General features: G+C 41.9%; 2 protein-coding genes across 2 annotated transcripts in view; one reads left to right on the top strand and one right to left on the bottom strand.

Moving 5' to 3' along the window:
• The first annotated feature begins 1,542 nt into the window (after positions 1 to 1,542).
• Positions 1,543 to 7,960, top strand: GATD3 (glutamine amidotransferase class 1 domain containing 3). Its single transcript, XM_084305587.1, has 7 exons — positions 1,543 to 1,776; positions 3,094 to 3,146; positions 3,933 to 4,046; positions 4,802 to 4,921; positions 5,785 to 5,877; positions 6,210 to 6,366; positions 6,984 to 7,960. Exons 1-7 carry the CDS (start codon positions 1,663 to 1,665, stop codon positions 7,110 to 7,112), a joined length of 780 nt encoding a protein of 259 aa, XP_084161713.1. The 5' UTR covers positions 1,543 to 1,662; the 3' UTR covers positions 7,113 to 7,960.
• An 8,209-nt stretch (positions 7,961 to 16,169) lies between these two features.
• Positions 16,170 to 17,631, bottom strand: part of ICOSLG (inducible T cell costimulator ligand) — a gene marked incomplete at both ends in the record, with an annotated part of 58,913 nt that continues 57,451 nt past the window's right edge. The window contains 2 exons of the mRNA XM_084289943.1: positions 16,170 to 16,333; positions 17,331 to 17,366. Of these exons, the coding sequence (XP_084146069.1) occupies positions 16,170 to 16,333; positions 17,331 to 17,366 (200 nt within the window). The remainder of the gene's footprint in view (positions 16,334 to 17,330; positions 17,367 to 17,631) is intronic.

The raw sequence follows: 17,631 nt of genomic DNA, 5'->3' as shown, positions 1-17,631 counted from the left end.
GGGCTGAGGCACCTCTCCTGTGAAGGAAGGCTGAGAGCTGGGGTTGTTCAGCCTGGAGCAGAGAAGACTCCAGGGAGTCTCTGTCATTGTGACCTTTACCTAAAGGGGCTTTACAAAGAAGGTGGAGAAGGCCTCTCTAGTGGGGTAGATAATAGGGGAATGACCTTAAACTAAAAGAGGATAGATTTAAACTAGATGTTAGGTGGAAAGTCTTCATTATAAGGGTAGTGAGGCACTGGCGCAGGTTGCCAAGAGAAGTGGATGTCCCATCTCTGGAGGTGCTCAAGGCCAGGCTGGATGGGGTCTTGGCCAACCTGCTCTGGTGGGTGGTGTCCATGCCTATGGCAGGGGAGGTGGAATTAGATGATCTTTAAAGTCCATAACAGTTCTTCCTAAGCATTACAAAACACAAAACTTGTGTTTGTCTCCAGACAAATTCTATAATGCACATCACAGAATAAATTTTTACAATGTGTTCTTCCATATCAATAGGGACAATAACGGAAACTTCAAGTCTGGTAGGTCCAAAGTTTGGCAGACTCTTGTGCCTGTCAGCACAACTTGCAAGTAGGTCAGATTTTGTCCAATTTGCCTCTGTGGAGTGGGGCTGGGCGTTGGAGAAGCGCCTTTTTCTTACCTTCTGTTGCCAGTTGTGACCACATTAGCAAACTTGCATCTTGGTTTAATTACAGCTGATTTTATATTGATGTGTATTTCAACAGGAATGTTGTTCTTGTGGTTTCCTTAATAAAAGAGAAAAACAACCATCACCCACCAAAAATAAATAAATAAATAAAGGCTTTATAAAATACTGAGTGTAGTTTACCAGGACAAGAAACTGGGGAAGAGTGGAGAGCAGTGGTGAAACTTAGCATGTTAAATGTTTCTTTTATGGTCAAAGAAGAATACCTAGAGCTGGTGATACAACTTTACTTCTCAGATGAAATCACGTATAGCTTTTAGAAGCTCCTAGAAATAAATTAGGCTGGCTCTGTATCACAGAATCATTAAGGTGGGAAAAGACCTTTGAGATCACCTGGTCCAACCATCACCCTGCCACCAGTGTCACCCACTAAACCCTGTCCCTAAGCACCACGTCCAACCTTTCCTCGAACACCCCCAGGGATGGTGACTCCACCACTTCCCTGGGCACCTCATTCCAATGCCTGACTGCTCTTTCTGAGAAGAAATGTCTCCGTGTTGGTTCGTTAATGATATTTTTAATAAGGTTTGCAGTCTCGATAGCCTGTTACTGCCGTTGTACTGGCGTGCTTGGGCTGTGCACATCTTGCAGCCAGCTTTCACCTGAAGGATCAATGTGCTCAAAACAAGCCTCGAGCTTTTACTTCTATGCTCGTTTTACTTTCAGCGTGCTGAGGCGGTTGTGCTTCAGCTTTCACCCGTTTTTATTCCAGCGGCAAGGACCACCCGGGCTCCCAAGACGGGCATGGAGGAGAGAAACCGCGAGACGGCGACAGAGCCTCACGGCACCGAGGGTTAAACCTAAAGTGCCTTTTTCCTTCCGTCCCCTCAGGACGGCCCTTCCTCTCCTCCAGAGGGAGCCACCACCACCGCCATCACCACCACCACCACCACCACTACCGAGGGCTCCGCAGCCCCGGCTCGCCTCACGCAGCCCGCCCGCTGCCCGCACCCGCGGCCATGTTGGCCGCCTGCGGGCCGCCATTCCGCGCCGCGCTGCGCCGGGCGGCTCCCCCCGGCATCGCCGCCTTCCACAGCTCCTCCCGGCGCCCCCGAGGCGCCCGAGTCGCCGTGGTGAGTACCGGGGGGGGCGGCAGGCCTCGGGAGATGCCGGCCCCGGGGGTGAAAGGTGGCTTGTGCAGCGGGGAGGCGGCCCGGAGGGCTTGGGGGGGGGGTGTCAGGGCTGGTGGGGGTGGGATGGCGGCTGCGGAGAGGGGCTGGGTGGTGGGAGGAGGTTGGGGTGGTCGGGTACGGGTGGGGGGTGTAAAACTCCCCGGAGGGTGTTAGGTTTATTTATTTGCCCCTAAATGGAAAACAGAATCAAAAATCGGAAAGCGGAAGGGCACTTGTCAGTGTTAGAGCAGTGAAATTGTAGTTTCACGGACACAAAACCACTGACGGAGTGATCTGGTTCACGCTGGGATGTCAGGGTGCTGTGGCAGCAGGGTGATCTGCTGGGCGCGGTGAGCTGAAAGCCCCTTCAAGTCCCATGTCTCTAAATAAGACAGTGTCAGTTGGGTTTCTGTTCGCGTATCTGTTATTAGAAACTCTCAAGTTTCTAAAAACCGAGATAAAGCCAGGAGGGAAGAGAGGAAACGAATACTTTTCAGTTGGATTTTTTTTTTTCCCCTTAAAAAAAGCAAAACCAAAACCTGCAAGTGTTCATATGTGTGTTTTCAGGAACTGGAGAACCATTTGGATTTTTTGTTCTTGCAATCACTTTTTTTTGTTTTGTTTGTTTTCCTCCCCTTCTTTACTGTCTGAAAGACTCCTTCCACCTGTAGGATAATGGCTGATTGCTTTGTGCTTTTTATTCTTCAGTGTCTCTAAACAAACTGAATTATTAGCATAGTAATAAGGTATGGTTAATAACATAGCATAAGTAGATTTAAAATGATTTAGCTATAATGTGGATCCTCAGACAAAATGCAGCAGGTAAAATAGCTTATCGTAAGTACCACTTGAAGTGTTCTTCTCTAACACTTGTATTCGATGTGCATCTGGATGAGGATGTGTTTCACACCAATAAGGACACTTCATAAGTAGACATATAACACTGAAAACTGCCCATTGTATGCATGATAAAAACACATCTGAGGATATCATGCAAGTTTATAAACTCTGAGAAACAAACACACATACATATTAGTTATCTCTGAGCCCTGTCTGCGGTCGGTAGCTATAAATAGGGAATGCCAGCTCTGCTGTATGTCAAGTGGCAATGCCGGGGCTAGTAGTGTGATGTTGACTGGCTTAATAAAGAGCTTGTTGCTAAGTTGTTGGGTTTTTGTTTAGGGTGGTTTTACACTTTTTAAATTCTACAAGGCCTGTGAAAGGTCCTATAGAAACTTTGGTATCACTTGAAATACCTACTTGATTTTCTTATTGCAGGTCCTGTCTGGTTGTGGTGTCTACGATGGCACAGAAATCCATGAGGCCTCAGCGTAAGTTGCTTTACAAAACTGTAGGCTCAAAAAAAAAAAAGTCTGCTTTTCATTAGAGCACTGTTGAATTCAGTTCTGCTCTCTGCAGTCAGACTTGCACAGAAAGATGTATGATAGTTTTTCTTCAGAGGCCTGTCACGGATGTGTGGAGCTGCGGTTTTGTCACAGCATAACTGGGAGCTCAGGCTGCATTCTTGCAGTACTCAGTGACTGTCCAGACGCAGAACAGTGCATATAATGACAGAGAAGTGAATTTGAGAGACACTGTTTTTCCCTCAGAAACAGAAATTCAGAGTTCCAGAATCAATTTCAATAGAGATAATTAAAGGCTTCATTTCATAATCAACATGAGTTTTCATTCCTGGGGCTAAATTTAATACTGTTAATTATTATTACTCAAGTTAAATTACTAACTCTTAGTATTCACTACTAAGAGAAGCTTCACCTAGACTTGGATTAAGTTTATTCATAAATATGTTAATGGTGGGACTCTACTGTAACAGCTGGGGACTTGGAATGAGGAAAAAGTTCATACTGTACCTGGTTGCTTGCACAGGAGCACTGAACAAATATCTTGTCTCTAGCTTGCCTAAGTGCCTCCAGACTGACTTTCAGGTCTGAACTTTGGTACAGTTAGGTGGAGGGATTTTGCTGCTTCATATTCTGTATGCGTTGGTGGGATGTGTGTCAAAATCAGATGGGATATTTGCAGCAAGACTTAAGAGCCAGATAAAGCCTCTCCCTCTCTGCTAAGGTTTTCAGCATGTTTTATCTCTGTTTTTGTAGCATACTGGTACACCTTAGTCGTGGGGGAGCTGAGGTTCAGATGTATGCTCCAGATGTTCCTCAAATGCATGTTGTTGACCACAGTAAAGGGCAACCAGCCGAAGCTGAGTCAAGGTAAAGTTTGTTTAATGAGTTTTCTGTGTGTGCTGGGTCTTGGCCTGATACAAACTTAAGTGTTTTTCAGGTGTAGCAGCCTGTAACTGAACATGGAACACTACTGGCTGGCTTTAATAGCTTTATGCTAGCTGGTGTTTTGTTGGAGACATTTTTTTATTAAAAAAAAAAAGTTGGGGGGGAGGTTATTATATAGTCTCTGGACTTCTGGTGTGGAGATTATTATATAGTCTCTACATGGCTGTGTTTTCCCAGTGGTGCTATTTTACAAGCATCTATAGCTTCAGTATTGAGTGCTACTGTTTTTCTTTCTTCTTTCCTCTTCTTCTGCCAAAACTTTCTTTATGTTTTTTTCATAGAATGATAGAACCACTGAATGGGTTGGGTTGGAAGGGACCTTAAAGACCACCTGGTTCCACCCCCCTGCCATGGGCAGGGACACCTCCCACCAGCCCAGGCTGCCCAAAGCCCCATCCAGCCTGGCCTTGAGCACCTCCAGGGATGGGGCACCCACAGCTTCTCTGGGCACCCTGTGCCAGCGCCCCAACACCCTCACAGAAGAATTTCTTCCATATATCTAATCTAAACCTACCCTCTTTCAGTTTAAAGCCATTACCCCTTGTCCTATCGCTACACTCCCTGACAGAGTCCCTCCCCAGCTTATCTGTAGGCCCCCTTTAGGTACTGGAAGGCTGTTGTAAGGTCTCTTGTGCACATGTGCTTAATTTGTCTCATTTTATTTCCACTTCTTCAAGGAATGTTTTAGTGGAATCTGCAAGGATTGCTCGTGGTAAAATCACAAGCCTGGCTAAACTTACTACAGCAGACCATGATGCTGTGATATTCCCTGGTGGATTTGGAGCTGCTAAGAACTTGTGAGTGCCAGATAAATATTAGACTCCTCTTTGATGCACACAGTAAAATCAAGAAATGATAAATGGCCTTATTTACTACATAGGTAACTGCTACTTAATAAGGAAAAGTTCTTTCAAAGAGTTGAAATTATGTGCTTAGTGCTATTTGTGGTGGTTTCCACTCATAATTTTTATTGGCACTATTACATCCTAAATTTTCCCAACAATATTAATGAGAGTTCTAGAGTTGAGCTAATGCACAAGAAGTCCTTTTTCCTTCACCCTGGTGTGACCCTTTGAGGTTGACTGAGGTAAATGAAGGTAAAACTTAATTAGTTTCAGGTGCTTGCTAGCATTATCCTTCATTGTCTTTGTGACAGCCTACCCAAAAGTGCTCTCGTGCATTATCAACAATAGAACAATGACTAACTCAAAAAAAAAAAAAAGTCATTTGTTTTCCATGTGGAGCTCAAACAGTCTTGTTATTGACCTGTCATTTTATTGGCTTTGAGAAATCTGTTTTTTGTTTGTTTGTTTGTTTTTGTTTTGTTGTGTTGTGTTGTGTTTTGTTTTGTTTTTTTACTTACGGGTTTTTGTTCCTTGGTAACTTTGCTGTTTTGCTTCTCAGTAATCCTACAGAGCTGATACAGTAATTCTTATTTCCTGATATTTATTTAAAGTAAGGAGCTTTCTGACAGGCCAAAGCTTTAGAAGTGAGTCATTTTGGCCAAAGCACTGCTGGCCAACTGCAGCATCGTTCAGTCTTTTTAGAAAGTATTTAAGTTTTGTGCTAACCCTCGAGAGCCAGATCCAGGGCAGATAGGCATCCCTATCTGTAGGTTTGTAATGCAGTATATATATATATAAATTTCTTATTGTGGCAGATCTACCTTTGCTGTTGATGGGAAAGATTGCAAGGTGAATAGAGAAGTTGAACGTGTCTTGAAAGACTTCCACAAAGCAGGCAAACCTATTGGGTATGTATGTTAACTGGAGAGGGGCATTTGTATGATAGTGTGAGCGTGGAGACTTGCTTTGTCTTGTGGAAATGTGCAGCTGTTACTGTTGTAACTAGAGAAAAACATCTTTGGCTTTCTATCAGTGGTAGCTTATTTTTAAAACGTGTTTTTCAAGGTGCATATGTGTGTGTAGGTGTTTGTGAAAGAAGAGGCTAACAAATGTTGAGTGGAAGTTGCCCTGTGATGCCTTTCAGATCTGTAAGACTCTGTCCATTTGAATCTTGTCAATTATGAGCATGTTTTGAAGGAGTGCCGTCACAAAATCATTCTTGTAATTCCTTTTGTTGCAGTCTTTGCTGCATTTCACCGGTCTTGGCAGCAAAGGTTCTTTCTGGTGCTGAAGTAACTGTGGGCCACGAAGAAGAGGAAGGTGGCAAGTGGCCTTATGCTGGAACTGCGGGAGCCATTAAAGAGCTGGGAGGAAAGCACTGTGTGAAGGAAGTGACTATATCCTTTCCTGTCCATTTCCATGTTGAGAGACAGTTTTCTAATGTGTCCTTACAGAAATGAATACTTGCAGGATCTGGGCTTTTCTGCTAACACTGTAGCTTAGTGGGAATGCATGGTGTGTAGCAGGTAGCATTTAATATGGTGCATGATTAGACAACAGTGTCTTCTGTACACAGCTGCATAGTTTGAAGTAGTTCTCAGTTGTTGCCATAGAACTCCCTTGGACACCTGGTAATGCAGTCAGGCCAGAAATTGCACATAAGACTGGCACGAGTTACAATTAGCCACTTTTCTGTGAGATCTTTCTTTTTTTCATGGAGGCTAAAGCTGTGTTCAGACTGTATTCAGAGGGATTTTACTGCAGTTGGTAAGTTTCATAGGTTTTCTTGTGTTTCTGAGTGCCATTGCTCTTGTAGTGTGTGTATTTCTGGCAAAATAATTCCTAATGTCTCACATTGTAGGTTGCAGCTGTCTTTACAGCTGGGCAGTATAATGTATTTGGAGGTGTTTATTTACGGGGTAGTGGAGTTGTACGGTTTGGTCAGCGATGGTTTATTTTGCAGACAGCATATCTAAGTGAGACGTAGGCTGTGTTTTCCTTAACTTCCTTTCACGAAGCTCATGTGGATACAAAAAACAAGGTGGTGACCACCCCAGCATTTATGTGTGAAACAGAATTACATCATATCTTCGACGGCATTGGGGCCATGGTAAAGAATGTGTTAAAATTAACTGGCAAATAAAGTGTCTGTTTTTAACATTAAAACTTCAGGAATATTTAAATATAGGGTGTAGTATCCAAAATAACGTGGACCAATGGAAGTATTTTCACTTGCTTGTCCTGTTCGTACTCTAATAGTTGGTTATGTGAAGCTGATTGATTCCCAGCAGCACCATGGGGTTGCCCATGTGCTTCCTGAGAGAAGGGCCGCAGAAGGGCTTGCAGAGAACAGGCAGTCTGTCCCAAGGCGCTGAGCATTGTCTTGAGCTTTTTCAGCTGGAGATTGCTGTGCAGATGTGTTTGGACACCAGCCATCACTGCACCCTTGTCAAATCCTTCCCATGAGCACAAAACCCAACTGAAGGCACTTTCAGAAACTGTTATAGGGACATAGCAGATGTGGTGGCGGTATATCTAGTGGACAAAGAATGGGAGTCGAGAGGAATTAACTCTGAACTAAAAGCCAGGGGCAGCTGGCAAGGGAACTGACATCTTCCACATGCTAGTGTCAGCTTCGTGTTAATTAAATGGAAGAATAAAACATCCATCTTTTTAAAGAAGCCTGTTATCACCAAGGAGCCATTTTGAATATCAGCATCTTAGCTGTCACGGTACTAGCACTTTGAAAAATTCCTCCATTGGTCCATTGTAGCTAGAAAGGTCTTGAAGGAGAAAATATCCGCTGATGTGACGCACAATTTTTAAGGATAATACCTTTTAATGAAGTAGTTGCATGACTAGCAAACAGGTAGAGGAACAAATCTCAAGTTATCCTCACTTCCCTTGCTTAAGGGTAATAAAGCTTTCTCCAAAGAAGTATTGCTGAATGTCTGAAATAATGATGTATAAATAAATTAATTTCTGCCTTTATGTCATCCTTGTTCCTCATTTTTGCTTGATAACTGCCTCTGATAAGTTACACTGGTTCATACATTCTAGAAGGTTTTCAGTTTTTCAGTTCCCTTTACATCTATAGGACATTTTTTACGTATAGAATCCAGCTGAGTCTCCTTCCTTCCCTTCCACACTACTTGTCACCTTTCTATTCATCAGAAAGCAACATTTCTCAACGCAAACGAAAAGACACCCCTTACCTTGCACTACAGTTTCTGCTGCATGACAGGCATGCTGAAGGGAGCCCATATCTTTCAGGGAGGATTGGGTGTTTCATGAATTAAATCTACAATCCTTAGGTTGGAGTGTATTAAGTACTGTCTGTGGCTGAAGACTCACTAGGGATGTGGAATGGCAGCTTGTGGGAGAAGAAAGGAATGAAACACCGAGTGGGCATTCTTGGTTTGTTCGGTGAGTGTTCGTGGAAAACGTGTTTGCTTCTGGAGCCTTTTAGCGTGTATTTTGTCAATAAAAATTGTGTTGGGATTTCGAAGAACTGAAGTTGCCCTTCAGAGGCGCTGTTTTCTTGGAGGACTGCATGGAGATCCTTTGTGCAGACCACAAAGTCCAGCGTGGTTACAAAGAAGTCGTGCACAGTCGTCATGATAGCAAAGGTGGTTCAGAAAATGGATTTTGGACATACACTGAAATGGTGTTTTGCTTGTACGTCAAATTCTGTAGGAAATCTTCAGTATCAGGTACTTAAGAGTTAGGATATTTCTTCCATGAACTTTGTTGGTACACAAAAGGTTATCTATAATATCAACTTGGAGAGGCTTAGCGGAATATGCGAGAAGGTCTGAATGTCACAGAAAATCCTCAGGCTTTGTTTGAATCAAAGAGCCTGAAGAATTGCTCACATAAAATTTAATGATGTTTCAAAAAGCCATTACCTTAGCTGCATCTGCAGGAGTTTTAAATTTGGTAACATCAGAAAGTATCACAAAACAGGGTGGTGTTGGAACCCCCAGAGTACGGGGAGAACAGCTGCTGCCTGCGTACTGTCATCTGCTGTTAAGAGTGATCTAAATCAAGCTCAACTTTTTCTGTTGGGGACTGAGTTAAATCTTCTTATAAGCAACACTTGCCATTATTGGGGTTGCACGTATGTATCTAGGGTTTCTCATGTCAGCAGTTCCTGGTAAATGCAGCTGTAGTGGCATAAACTTTCCTTTATTAGATTCAGGTGTGCTGAGAAAAAGTAGGTATTTTGAAGAAACTGCTACTAGCATATGTAGTTGCAAGTTGCACCAGATAGTGCTGCTTTTTGCCTCTTTCTAGAATCACAAAATACCCTCCGTTGGATGGGACCCACGAGGATGGCTGAATCTAACTCCTGGCTCCACACAGGACCACCCAAAAATCAGCCTCTATGTCTGAGAGCCTTGTCCAAACACTTCTTGAACTCCATCAGGCTTGGTGCCATGACCACTGTCCTGGGGAGCTTGTCCCAGTGCCCAACCACCCTCTGGGTCTAGAACCTTTCCCTAACCCCCAGTCCCAGCTCCATGCTGTCCCCTTGGGTCCTGTTGTTCTCCCCAGAGAGCAGGGATTGGCAAGATCTCTTCCTGCCTCTGAGGTTCTTTCTTGAACAATGTTACTCAAATAATGAAGACTGCTAATAATCCACTGTATGCTGTTTGAAGCAGATAAAGTGTTGGTCACGTTGACCACTGACTTGGTGACTTCCAGGTTGGATTATCACAGTCCTTTATGCTCAGAATCAGGTGTGTTAGCTGAAAAGCTCACCTAATTTGACATACCATCTCATTCATCTGCTGAATAGAAGCAACACAAGGTCAAACTGTTCTCCAAAATGGTGATTTCAATTCTGGTTACTGTTCAGGGCCAGGGTTGTGAGTTCTGATGAGAGCACCTAAGGAACCAGCTCCTCCTCAGTGCCTGTACCGTTTCACCAGGCAATTAGAAAAAGAGAGCTACCCGTATGGTGCTGTCGGTGCTGGAAGCTTGGGCATTTGCTGGGGACAGGACATAATGACGTGCATTGGGGAAATCAAAGACAAAATATTATTTTCCAGATATAATCACATTTCAGCATATCTTTCTATCCTTCTTCTTCCAGAGAAAATATTTTTAAATGTGAAAGATTCAGGACCCATTCCTGCCTCCTCTTCATTGGCGAGTTGCTGTAATTCCACAATGTTGTGCAGAGTACTAACCTTTGATACCCACTGTTTGTTTTTTTTTTAAGGTTTTGTATTAATACAAGATTTTTAAACTTTGATGGAAGATGTAAGATTATTGTCTTGGCTTTTGGCCAGTGTAAATTCGGAGGGAAATTCCTTGTGGGTTTAGAGACTAACAGAGACATTTGTCTGTCGAGTTGGGTTTTTCCTTTCCTTCTGTAGGGCTCTTTGGATCTACTCAGGGGCTTGCTAGTTGAACCAAGTGGGTGGAAGTTTGTGATTGATGTGTTTTTGTTAAATGCTTTCAGAAATATGTCAAAAAATGTGCATTCTTTGGGCCCCCACAAGGAGGCATGCGCTATCTGGCTTACGGATCTTGCGATTTTTGATCTGCAGGAAGTGTTTAATAATTTTGTCTCACTGAAATACGGTGGGAGTTGCCCCTCCAGCTTGCACTAGTTTTCGAGTGCCGTGATGGGGTTAGCTTGTGGGGTGAGGAGATATTACCCATCCATCAGTGGTGTTTCTGCCTGCCCAATTTTACCGTGCTTATGCACAAGAACCATTTTAGGAAACGTTCCCCTGTGGATTGCTGCAATGCTGCAATGCTCACAAATTTGATAACCATGCCTTTTTTTTTTTTTTTTTTTTTTTTTTCTTCTTCTAAAAGCAGAAATGAGAATAGGGATTGAGACGTTCTTTTCGTTTTTACGCCGTGGTTTGTGGCTGCAGGAGGCGGTTTGGTGAACGCACACAGCGCCAGCAGGGGGCACCTTGGGAACAGCAGCACTTAGCCGGCAGGCACCATATTCCAGCTGCTGCTTCCTAAAGGCATTTTTATGTTAACGTTTTGGACCCATAAAGGGAATCAGACAATTACTGCTTCCTGCTTGTTTAACAAAAACAAATGGAAGTCCAGTTCCATCATGATGTGTTTGTCCAGCTGTCTTGCAAAGACTCGTTTCTTCGATACTGCGCCTTCTCATTTATCTCTGTGAAAGGATAATATCAAACACACCCGTATGAAGCCACGAAACTTTCCTGTGACACAATCAGCATTGAAAAACGAGAAAAAGTGGATAAAGTGATAAAAATACATAATGTGGTGGTGGTGTGTGTTTGTTTTCTATAATAATGCTTTTATAGGAAGGTGACCTAAACCCAAGGTTTGTTGGAGGTTTTGGAGGGAGTTTTATCAGGCCAAGTAATGCTCCTGGAAGGAAACTTCCTGTTCTTTCAAGGGTCTGTATGTTTGCAAGCTAGCATTATCTTACATGTGTGTATGTGTATGTGTGTATATATATATATTTATATTTATATATATATATATATTTCTATATATTTAAGAGTGGCAGCTTAGATAATCCTCCATCTGCAAATAATTGAGAGTTTTCAGCATTCCAAGGCTGGAGTGATTGTTTTGACCTGTCTTTTTTCCTCCTTCACATGGCTTTCAGTGGCAGAGAGAAGGCTTATCTGCTGCATGGGTCAGCCTAAGTCCTTGGAAGAAATAAGGAACTGATATTTGGCTATCTTTTCCAAGGTGATTTCAGTGGTGGCCAGGATCTCTGGGGGAAGAGAGAGTGAGAGAGGGGAAAAGAAGGGCCTGAACTTGGACAGTCCCAGAAGCTGAAACAGAAGCTGCAACAACAAGTACATTACCCAAAGCAACATAATTTCCAGCTACATGTTTAAAAAATAATTGCCTTCCACGCATATTTTCAACATTTTTTTCAGTTCATTCAACTGCAGAGCAGCATGCTATGTGAATGAGTGCCCTCAGACTTAGCAGAAATAGCAGTGAAAATTCTGCGCTGAAAGTATGACATTCATGTCTTGCTGATGATCTTTATGGGCCATTTCTCTTGTATCATATGGAACTGGAAGGAAGTCAGTGAAAAGCATTAACCACTAACCTTACTGTACAGTTAGACTACAAGAGGAGCAAAGAAACTCCTTTTCATTTCCGTTTTACCAGTGTCACTGACACACACGGAAAAAAATAAATAAACTTGCTTTAACAGCCTTTTGTTTGCAAGAATAATTCACAAGTGGTCTATGAAGTAAGTTTTATGGTAGCAGATTTTCAGCCTGTGCTCTTACCACATGAAATGGGCATGTGCAAGGTATTGCAAGTGAGAGAAGGCAAAATTCCACCTTAAATGTATGAGTTATTTTTGTGCTCCTTTGTTTTCAAAGCTATCCCTCTAGTTCACAGTGAAACTGGAAAACAGAAGTAGTACATGCTGCTCGTGGTCTGCACGCTGAACTTTAAGACATTTGCTTGTCGTGTCATCGCCCAGTCAGGGAAGGACAAATCAAGGTCTGCCAGTCATTTCAAGCCTTCCCTTGCAGTCTCACAGGAAAGCTGAATGGTGGTAGTATATTGCCACTGGGAATGGCGTTAACTACAGCTGTGGGAAAATATGATAAACAGGGGTGCTAAACATCCCAAGTGCTGTTACAAATCTGAGTCATAAAAAAATAGGGTTACAGGGACAGCTGGAGGTCATCCAGTCTTTGTCCCCCCACCCTTTGTTCCTCCTGCCATCATCTGCCTGTGTGCTTACTGTGATTCATGCTAGTTTGCATGGGCAGGGAGAATCGCTTCTGGGGGCGAAAGAAGCCGAGGAGTTAGGGAACTTGGGGCTTCCTCGTGAGCATCAGCCAGCACAGTGCCAGCTCCTGAATGTACAGCTGGGCTGTCCTTCTCCACAGCAGTGAGGCTGCTCTAGCCCTGCATGCCCACATCTATTTATTCAAGTAATTATTTCTTTGCTTGACCAGGAAACTTTTGCATCTCACACAGCATACATTTGTGATTGGAGGTGCACTTTCATTTTGCCTGAAGCACATTTTGAAAAGTGGGTGGCTGCTGAAGTGGCTACTCGATTTTAAAAGTCATTCAGCCCTGGAGATGAGGGCGAGCAGTTCAGATGTCTGGGACTGGTGGACCTGTATGGATCTCACCCTTTGAACTTTCTGACTGCTCAGAGAGCTTAGCAAACTGTAGGAGCAGCTGCAATACAAATGAAGAACTCTGACATGATACCAAGCCGTTGCTTTCACCAATTGTTTTATTTTTATTTTGTTTGTTGTGTTTTGTTTAAATATATGGAATCTGAGACAAACAGTGGACACAGAGAGACGATCACAGTATGTACAATTCTCATATTAAAATCTTTTCATGAAATGGGACCCCAGCAGCTATACTAAGCTGCTCTATACCCAGGGCAGACGAAGTTACCAGCTGAGAGCCCTGCAGCAGCAGCACAGGCTGCATGTGTGATTTTCCCTCTTCCCCTCCCACGGGGAAGGGCCCTTAACTAAAGAAAGTCAAAAGTAACAGTCTCCTTTACCTCAATGGATACCATTTTAAGCACTGCTTTCTTCTGTTCCTTTCCTTGCAAAAACAATCCTATCTTTCCTTTGGAAAGAGGGTGGAACTGTTCCGAATCCAAATGACCCACTGGGTGTCCTTAGGAGCCACTTTGCCCCAGCTGGGGGCTCAGCCACAAGGGCTGTGTTGCTCTCACCTGGCGGGTGCAACTCACAGCAAATAGAGAAAATGCTGAATTCAGCCTTCTGAGGACTTTGGCTTAGTTAGAAGTGGGTTTTGTAATAATCCATCACTTCCTTCCGCTGTGCTGATGTTTTCTGAACTTTCATCATCTTCCTCTGTCAGCTTCACCCTTCTGATGAAGAAGTAGTTCATTTTTTTAGGAAAAAAAATATTGCTTCCGCTTGTCCGTGACGCTCGGCGCTAAAAATAGAAGCTGAAGTTCCACAGCCTCGAGTTTCATACGGTTTCCATCCTTATGTTTCACATGTTTCACAAAGCGAGCCTTTTCCTACTTCCAGTTTTTATCTAACGGAGTAATTGCCCCCTCTCCTGAAGGAGACGAGTTCTTAGGCAAAAGATCTCACTAGGTTGATCGTGTGTCCTTGTAGCTCTGTCAGTCATTAAAACAGAACCATAAAATTCAGGGTAAAATGTTAATACTGTAGCACCAATACTGGTCTCCAAGATCCAGATGAAAAAGCAGGCTTGCCTCCTGTGAGTTTTGCTGCCTTTGGTTTTCCGGAACACGAGACACAGACACCTACTGCTGGCTCTGTTTTCAGATGTTGGTGTCTCTTTCAGGAGCACTTGTCACGACGACCTTGCAGAGCTCTTCTCTCCAGCAAGGTGCTCCTGTTGAGGACAGCTCCAAAGGGGAGGTAAGCTTCCCCATTTACAAGCGCCAACCCGCCAGTGTGACCAGGAGATGAAAAGAGAGGAGTACGTCCAGATGTGGTACATTGCCAGGGCTTCTTGAGGAAATCTGGCTGTGTCCTGGAAAATGGAAAAAACAGAAAGTCTGCATGGAACCAGTGGCTTGACAAGAAATGTGTTTGAAATTTGTGTCAGAGATTTTTATATGAATGCCCTCCTGGAAGATTGCTTATAAAATCATAGATTTCGGCCCATTTTCAAAATCCTACTTTTTGTGCATATATGTGTTTGTACCATACAGAAAATCCAGCTTTGAGGTACTGTGGTAAATTATTTTTTGTCTTATGTAGAGGAGGCACAGACACTGAGCAACAATTAATACAACTTCCATTTCTGAATGGCTGAGAATATTTGTTCAAAAGCCTGATAGAACAACAACCAAAAAATATAAATAAATTATAATTCCACAGAGTGAGCCCGAGGTAGGCATTCAATTATCTATATAACAATATAAAAATATAAAATATGAATATTTTATATTTATATAAATATAAAAAAGCCTAGGCCACGGAGACTCAGATGGCAGTAGCACTGCGTAACACTCTTTGTAGTGTGGATTGGCATGAACCACAGAATAGCCTTGCCAAAGCTGGTACCTGCAACCCATGAGGAAGGTAGTACAAAGGCAAAAAGAAAAAGATTTTAAACCCCTGACTTAAGCAGTACAGTTTTTTTTTTTTCCCCATAGCTGTTCAGGTCAAAGTCCTTCTCTGGGAAGACATTTTTTTCTATACCAGTTTTTAGGCTACTCCAATTGCTGTGGTATCTCTGGACCTGCAGGCAGTGGCTTTCAAAGTGTTGAACTCTTGTCACCAGTGTGAGTTTCTCCTCCCCCTCCCTCTGGAAGGAGTATGATGTATTAATGTGTAAAGAACAAGTTAATGTTTGGAGTCCTCAGTAATGCTTTGAAGTAACTATCAGGTGATAGCAAGTCTCCTGGTGTGTCATGACCTCTGCCAGGCCTATGCACTTCCCTTTGTCCCGGAAATAAACTTAAAACCAGGTTTCTATTAGCCCAGAGGGAATCTCCCACAACATGGTGACAGTAAAGTGACGGTAAAATCAATCTCTTTAAGATAAATAGGACAAAAAAATCAACCCAGCAAATAAATGAATAGAAATGGAGCAAAGGTGAAACAGATCAAAATTATTCCAGTTTTATAAAAAAAATGAAATATCTGCTGATCTGGTTATAATAACTGCACAGCGTGAGAACTATTTCTGCATAGAGCAGCCTTTTTGCTCTCAGCAGGTCTTTTAACTTTTCTAACTCTCTTCCAAAATAGCAACTAATATAGAACAAATTATTTTCCTGCCTTTCTTAAGAAATTGCCAAAAATAAAAAAAAGCCTGTGTGCTATGCCTTTTTTTTTTTTTTTTTTTAGCTTTAAAAAATAATGTTGACAACAGGAAATATTTTTTTCTTTTTGCAAAAACGTATGTTTTGAAAGTTAGGCTTTTGTTCTTTCTGCCATCCACCCCCTTCCCCCCCCAAAAAAATATCCAGCAGTAAAAAAGCCTTCAGATGTGTAAGGTTTGTGATTCAGTTTATCCTACTATAGCAAAGCTGAAACACTCTCCCTTCTCCTAATCTTTTTATTTATTCATTTATAGAAATAAATTTTCATGGTAAGCAATTATTTCCATTGAGGAAAAGTTGTCAGAGAGTTTTCAATGAAGCCAAATATATATAAAATGATCTTCTTTAAATATAGGCATATTTATGCTCACCCAATTTGCATTTAATTTTGAAAAGGTTTCATTAAAAATTTTGACCCTTGACAATCTGATATTTCTCATGGAAGGTAACAGCTAGAGGCGTTATAGCTCCTGTTCTATTTGCTCTTACGATGTTCTCATGTAGTGCTGTGTCACTGAAGGCGTAGGCCACCATCTTATATGTAACTTCGTGTTCTATGAAGGTCTCTAAGCCAGTGAGAGGAGTTACATTAGGTCTAAAAAAGACATTTCCTCTAACTTTTAAAATTGTTTATGGCCCATGAGGTATAAAGCTGAAAGTTTCTGCATGATAATGATGAAACACTTCAACAGTTCTCTTCCTCAGTTTCCATTTGAGTTTATTGCCACCCAATCTTGTTGCAACATCTTACTGTGGCTGAACATACTACATTGACTTTAATATAATGATTGCCATGTAAATGATTATATCTTTCAGCTATGCTAAGTAAAATACAAATTACAGCCATTAATTTTTATATGAGAAAGTGTTACAGGTTTGATGACACCAATTTAAGACTTTGAGAGCTAGTATGAATAATTTGACTTACAAGCAGGATTTTTTATGGGAGATTTTCTTGACCATGGCAAGTCAGGGCTGGATGGCACTTCTGTATTGTATGTACTCAAGAAGTGTTTGTAATTGACCTTACTATTGTTACTTCTCTGTAATGATTAAACCTAGACTTTAGCATATGCCTTGTATTTTAGAATTGCTGTCAGATGATGTCTACTTAAATTTTCCTGAAGGACATTATGTAGTCATCATTCTTGTATTTTTAGCATATTTATTACTCTGTTTACTGACAAATTCCCCAAGATCTAGTAGTTCATTTATACCAAGGTAATTTACAAAGGTCTTATCTCCCAGCATGGAGTGGCTTCCATGTTACTTGTGTTTTATTGATTTTATGATGCTCTTAATGGTGGCTAGCTTTATGGACTGGGGACCACTGGCACTTCAGTATTCCTTTTTCTGTGGTCTAGGTCTGTGTTGGTGGTAAAGGTAATTTTTCCCTGTCTGAACAGCTGGATCTAAGTTTGTATTTTGCTAGAAGCATCTTGGACTTTCTCTATTCAACACAGTTTATCAATCTACCAAATTCGAATTCAAACTAATAAATTTAATTAATTTAATCAAAGATAATCACTCAGACACTTAGCACATTAAGGACTGTTGCCTTACCATGAGGGGAATGTGTCTCCACAGTGCTAGATCGATCTGGGGAAAAAACAAAACAAAACAAAACACAAAAATTAGTTATTTGTTTAACCTTAGGAAAAAGGTCGTCAATAATTGATCTGAGGGTTAGCAGTTTTTCTGAGAAGAATATATTTAACAAATAAATTGAAAGTTTAAGTGTGATTACAGAAATAAATCAGAAGAAAAGATGTTTTACTGCTCCCAAAAAACGAGATAATGAAAACACTTTGGTTCTGCATTTTCAAAAAAGAAAAAAAAAATCAATTTTGAAAACTGCATAACA

Source organism: Netta rufina, assembly GCF_964035555.1.
Source record: "Netta rufina genome assembly, chromosome: 1".
NCBI lineage: Eukaryota > Metazoa > Chordata > Aves > Anseriformes > Anatidae > Netta > Netta rufina.
The sequence above is the reverse complement of the archived record's forward strand: the minus strand, read 5'-3'. Positions and strand labels throughout refer to the sequence as shown.

What these genes read in the sequence shown, in the direction of transcription:
- GATD3 (XM_084305587.1), top strand. Translation starts at nt 1,663, where the DNA reads ATGTTGGCCGCCTGCGGGCCGCCATTCCGCGCCGCGCTGCGCCGGGCG. An exon ending in CCAGCCGAAGCTGAGTCAAG is followed by an intron (nt 4,047 to 4,801) that starts GTAAAGTTTGTT and finishes CACTTCTTCAAG; the next exon opens with GAATGTTTTAGTGGAATCTG. An exon ending in TTTGGAGCTGCTAAGAACTT is followed by an intron (nt 4,922 to 5,784) that starts GTGAGTGCCAGA and finishes TTATTGTGGCAG; the next exon opens with ATCTACCTTTGCTGTTGATG.